The 6,129-nt window shown below is 42.8% G+C and overlaps 1 protein-coding gene across 1 annotated transcript; it reads left to right on the plus strand.

The window, feature by feature from the left end:
- Positions 1-1,984: 1,984 nt before the first annotated feature.
- LOC118423238 (frizzled-4-like) lies at positions 1,985-5,017 on the plus strand. Its single transcript, XM_035831315.1, has one exon. The coding sequence runs from the start codon at positions 2,490-2,492 to the stop codon at positions 4,122-4,124; it is 1,635 nt and encodes a 544-aa protein (XP_035687208.1). The 5' UTR covers positions 1,985-2,489; the 3' UTR covers positions 4,125-5,017.
- The last annotated feature ends 1,112 nt before the right edge of the window (positions 5,018-6,129 follow it).

Here is a 6,129-nt window from a genome sequence, read left to right on the forward strand (position 1 = left end):
TCGCTGCGGTGCTGCGCCTGTTGCCGTCGATCCAATCGATCCAATCATAATCTGATTATCAATATATCGTCGCGGTGCGTTCAAAAGCGACTTCAAACACCTTACAAAGGATCTGATGCTTTGGATCCAGTGAAACCTACCCCTTAGGCATACGGGACAAGATAGAAACGCCGACCACGTAGAAAATCGTATCAGATACCACAGAAGCACACGTAATAAACTATCCGCATTTTACATCTGCTTTGAGATTTATATAGGTAGCACTGATTGCAAAATACATGTACTACTTTGCCGTCACTGAACGATAGCTAATCTCGATTTATTTTCTGTTTGCATAGGCTTAACTAATGATATAATCACACAAGGGATTTAATTTTATCACAGTTCGTGACCATAGAGTGCACGTTTAGCTTAGAATATTGTTTAGAAATAGGTTAAGTAGAATATTGATTGACGTAGGGTGTATACGTACGTGACAATCGGAGATTTTTCTACCAAACGTCAACCATGCCTCATTTCAGTCTTTTGTAGCTGCCATTGTAAGATATTTGAATGCATTTTGATATTGTGTTTTTTAAAAAATCCTAGCCTCTTCTGCAGACTTCCGAAGCAGCGGCGTTTCCTTTTAGGTGCGATGATTCGGGATTTTCTTCATTTCTCTATGCTGAGAAAGTAGGAGCCCTTTTTATGCGCCAAAATCGCAAAAAAAGTGCCCTCCCCCAAGTGACGAACACCACCGCTGGATTGCATTTCTGATTACTATCCAAGCAGCTGAGGTTCGACTCCGGCTGTTTGAGACCATTTTTTGTTTTTATCAGGCTTTTTATTTTGTACCGTTTTCTTTATGGCCGCGAGACAAAATAGAAAGTCTGATGAAAAGGCGTAAATACACATTGAAGAAAAAACTGCGCCGGAGACCATGCAAGACGAACTCTGCTTGGAGAGTAGTCTGTATACGAGGCTACAATAAAAGAGTCAGTCAGTTCATTCACCTTGTGCTGCACTTATGCAACGGTGCAAAAACAAATCATAAACTGCTTAGACTGTTTCATGTTAGCTATTAAAGGAAAGATAGGCCAGTGGTGTTTTCGTTCTTTTTCTTCCACACTTTTTACCATTCATAAAATATAAAATATCTTACATTAAACTGTTCATCGCCAAATGCGGTTTTCTATATTTTTTTGTTTTGAAATTTTACATCGAACGTTTGAAAAATATTTGACCTGTCCGAATTTATTGTACGAATGGCTTAGCCCTAAGAGAGCCAATCGCCTTCGTTGACTTACATAAACATCCTGCCGAATGTATTTACTCACGAGGTTAGTCAAATGCGTCATTGTGAGTTGGGGGGGGGGGTAGAAACTACTCGATTTTGATATTTGGTGTCAAGTCGTTCTATAACGTTTAATACGTCGCAAGTGATTTTTCTTTCAATTTTCTTTGAAGAGCTTCATAAACATGAACAACAAACAGAATCAACGTGCGGTCTTTTCACTAGTGTGGGAAGCATACCCCCTCCTGTAGACACATGTGGGGCGCGCATGCGGTGGTACATTTTCTTATCTTCAAGGGTTGCTTGCCGCGGCGGGCAAAAAAAAAACAGAGCGTACAGGCAGAGATTTCGGACATCCTTTACTTTTAGCTCACTGAAAGAGCGGACAAAAACATATGCCGACACTGCCAACATAGATAAGCCAAAATACATTTCTCTTTAAAAACAAGATATTTTATAAAAGAGGTTAAATTTTATGAAAGCATATCATCACTGTTTAATATTTATTTTTCCTTTTTTGCATCCACATGTGTTTTTAGAGGTGCGGAGATTTTATCGGGGATTAGTGCAATGGTGTTAGCCGTCTAAATTATGTGAATACCCGCCTTCTCACATAAGAATGGGAACGTGTGAATGGCGAGTAAGTGCTAATTGTCCGGAGATCTGCGTCTAAGATTTCACACGTAAGGCTTCCCAAATCTCAGAAACTTTATTTTCAATGGATGTTTAATCTGTGCAATTGATTTATAGAAAGCCTTTGCTGTTAGCTGTGTGTGAGTGAACGGTCCCGCAGTGTTCTTAGGTTACCTGGACTGAAAGCTGTACAGACCCGAGCCGCGCCAATCGCGTGGCACTGTTTCGTGTCAACACAGTCTATTTGCATTGTTGGGGAGGGGACTCGTTAACCAAATAGCCCACATGATTGGCTCAGCATGGGTTGTTACCCGATCTGTCGGCTATTTGGAGGCCCCGTTTTGCAAGCAGCCGGGAGAAGTTGACAAGAGGTGGCAGTTGGGTTGGAGACTTGCTGGTTTGGAGGAGGAAATGCTTTTCTTTCCCCGCTGGGTTCACCTTGTAAAGTTGCCGGGAATGTTCTCCCGCTGAATACGGCGTGCTCGGAGTTCACCCTAGTCCCGTTTTAGCTGCGTGTTCTACTGAGACCGTTACCCAGGGAAGGACTGTAGCTGGTACTGCTGACAAAAAGAGACGAGCAAACATGACGGGCGGCGTTGTTTACTCTGTGCTGAGGTGCTGCTTGCTGGTAATGGCTCTGTACTGGGAGCGGGCGGACTCTACTGGCTACACCAGCGGTCAGTACAGTTGCGATCCCATTCGAATCGACATGTGCAACAACCTGGGCTACAACGTCACCCGCATGCCCAACCTAGTCGGGCACGACATGCAGCAAGACGCCGAGCTCCAACTGCAAACCTTCACGCCTCTCATCCAATATGGCTGCTCTTCGCAGCTTCAGTTCTTCCTCTGTTCGGTTTACGTGCCCATGTGTACCGAGAAGGTTCCAATCCCCATAGGACCGTGCCAGAGCATGTGTCTGTCGGTGAAAAGACGCTGCGAGCCCGTCTTGAAGGAGTTCGGCTTCCCCTGGCCCCCGACTCTCAACTGTTCCAAGTTTCCGCTCCAAAACGACCACAACACCATGTGCATGGAAGGGCCCGGGGACGATGAAGTCAATCTGGCGGACGGAAGCGCGGGGAATGAGCGGCGAGGCGGCGGCCCGACCACCCCAGACGGTAACGGGAACAGTCTCCACGCGGAAAGCTGTGGCGGACCCAACGACGACAGTTACATGTACGTAAAAAGAACGGACTCGTGCGCGCTCAAGTGTGGAGTGGAGTACGGCAACTTCACTCCCGAAGAGAAGCGGTTCGCCGATATCTGGATGGCCGTCTGGGCTGGACTGTGTTTCCTGTCCACCATGTTTACGGTCCTAACGTTTCTGATCGACACCGCCCGTTTCCGCTACCCAGAAAGACCCATCATCTTTCTATCCATGTGCTACAACATCTACAGCATTGCGTACATCGTGAGGTTAGTTGTAGGCAGGAAAGCCATCTCGTGTGACTCTGAAGACGGACAAGCTTTCCTTATTCAACAAGGACTTGAAAACACAGGCTGTGCGATCGTCTTTCTCTTCCTATACTTCTTCGGTATGGCGTCTTCGATCTGGTGGGTAATTCTAACCCTCACCTGGTTTCTGTCCGCGGGACTGAAATGGGGACACGAAGCGATAGAAATGCATAGCAGCTATTTCCACCTGGCTACCTGGTCAATCCCAGCCATTAAAACTATAGTCATTTTTGTCATGAAGCAAGTGGATGCAGACGAGTTGACCGGACTTTGTTTTGTCGGCAATCAGAATTTAGACGCGCTCACAGGGTTCGTTGTAGCACCGCTGTTCACTTACCTAGTGGTCGGGACATCGTTTCTTCTAGCTGGGTTTGTCTCGCTGTTCCGCATCCGAAATTTCATGAAAAATGACGGCACCAAAACGGACAAGCTAGAGCGATTGATGGTGAAGATTGGAGTATTCAGTGTGCTGTACACGGTCCCTGCCACATGTGTCATTGCCTGCTACTTCTACGAACACTCCAACAGAGAACTGTGGAGGTACTCATCTGCAAAACCCAACATCGAACTCTACATGTTGAAGATTTTCATGTCTCTCGTGGTCGGGATCACGAGTAGCATGTGGATTTGGTCAGCAAAAACCGTCAGTTCCTGGGCAAATTGCACAAGAAGACTGTGTAATAATTCCAAGTCAGGGGAAAACACTCCCAGACCAAACGGACTGACACTGAAACCAGGAGGAGGCAAGGAAAGTGCGGTATGAGATTCCTCACAATCTTTTTGTGTGTAACAGAGAACCCCAAAAGTCTATATACTTTAACTGTGTCTAGAAATGTGTCCAGTTGAGAATTCCTAACAACTTGTTGATTTGTCGGACCTATGTGTCTATCACGGGTAGAGTAAATAAAGCAGGGAGCCAGTCTTAGATGTTTTTTTCTGTTCATCCAAACCTATTTCAGAAACTTAGTCCATGTATAAAGCAATATATTCTGATTCTTCCTATCAAAAGGAACAAAAATCACACTTTTATACTGTTAAATCAAGTTATGTGCCAACTACCAAGACAATTTTTTCGGGCCTCGAAAACATATTTTGTACGAAAACTTGATAACCGAGGCCTGTCTGTATGTTGTATTGTACAGAGAGAGATTTTAGAGTTGTAATTTTGAAGATGTAATGTTGATACTTGTAAAAATATGATTCGTGTCTGTATTAATGAACTCAGTTGAGACAGTAGAGATTAGATTATCACTGTATGATATACGTAACAGTTTATGTCTATGATTCATATGTATCATCACATATATGTAGTTTGGCACAGACAAATCACACCACAAGCGTAAATACATTGACATAAGATTGTTGTAATGAAATATGACATTTCATATAAATATAGTTTCATGCTTGTGCCATTTCTATCACCAATTGAATGTGGTATGTAATTATTAACGTTAATGTGAGTTATGTAAATCATCATGAACAATAACTTATAGTACATGTACTTAAAACGTCGTGTAAATGTATTTCACACAGTTCATTAACGATTATCAGTGTCTTTTGTACCGATTTTTAATGCTATCACCATTTGTATTGAAATTACAATAATGCCAATTACTGTAATAGTGGGATCGAACAAAATGCTGTTACAATGAAAAATGGCTGGCATTGTCTTTGTTTTTGTGTGTTTAATTTACCCTCCTCATTCCGACAAAAGTCCTTGTTGACAATGGGAATTTTTAGTTGTTTTTTTACACAAGCTGGCTCTTTTATCCCCTGGTATTTCGTCTGCAGCCATGATGGCGGCTGAAAAACAACACGCCTTTTGAGAGGCGCAGTGATTTTCCCTCAGTATTTACAGAGCAAAGTGCTCTCAGTTTGACGACGTCTCAGCGCCATTTTCTCGCGCGTTCTCTCCAAGGCACCATATGGTGAAAAATCTTCCCCACTCATTTGCTAATTGGTCAATTATCTGGAGTGTGATTTTGCCACGTTGTGGACAAAAGGCCGTACAACCTAGGCCAGCCCCTGCTTTGAGTATAGCAAACAAAGCCCGCCTATACTCCGGTCACACGCCCTTGCTCATGAAAGCCGTCACGGTACAACTGCATCAGTGTGTGTGAGAAGAGAACTGCATGCATGGGCCCAGACTTGTACCGCATTACTGCAAACTTTCAAAGCCTTCTCACCGATCAAGTATTTTTCAATTCCTTGCCGCTGTGTACCCTCAGAACACTCATGGTTAAAGGATGGTGTTCTTTGTGGACATTCCACATCCCAAAAATGTCGGATGGGCAGAAACAAATAAATGTCTCAGGCCAGATGAAAAGGATCAATTAGGGTTTGCCAATATAATTTCTTGGTTTAAAGAAAAGAAAAGAATAAAGCAGGGTTTTGATAACTGAATGGTATCCTTTATTGCTAATGATCAATTAGGGTTTGCAAAGATAATTTCTTGGTTTAAACTAAATTAAAGTGAAGAAAAGAATGGTGCAGGATTTTGATATAGACATCAACAGAATTTTTGTTAGTTTATGAGAAAAGAAAGGGACAGGGTTTTGATAAAAAAATGAAGTCAAAGATAGCCTTTTTGTACATTTATACCTACAAGCATACAGACATAATAGAACTGATATTAAAAGTACATACATTGTAGAATCTATAGTGGCAGGACTTTTTAACACATATATAAAACATGGGTTCTAAAACATGCGGCCAAATTTGTACCGCATTACTGCAAACTTTCAAAGCCTTCTCACCGATCAGTTTTT

Source organism: Branchiostoma floridae, chromosome 9 (assembly GCF_000003815.2).
Source record: "Branchiostoma floridae strain S238N-H82 chromosome 9, Bfl_VNyyK, whole genome shotgun sequence".
In the NCBI taxonomy this organism is placed as follows: Eukaryota; Metazoa; Chordata; class Leptocardii; order Amphioxiformes; family Branchiostomatidae; genus Branchiostoma; species Branchiostoma floridae.

Excerpts from the sequence above, each read along its gene's own strand:
- LOC118423238 (XM_035831315.1), top strand. The coding sequence starts at position 2,490 with ATGACGGGCGGCGTTGTTTACTCTGTGCTGAGGTGCTGCTTGCTGGTA.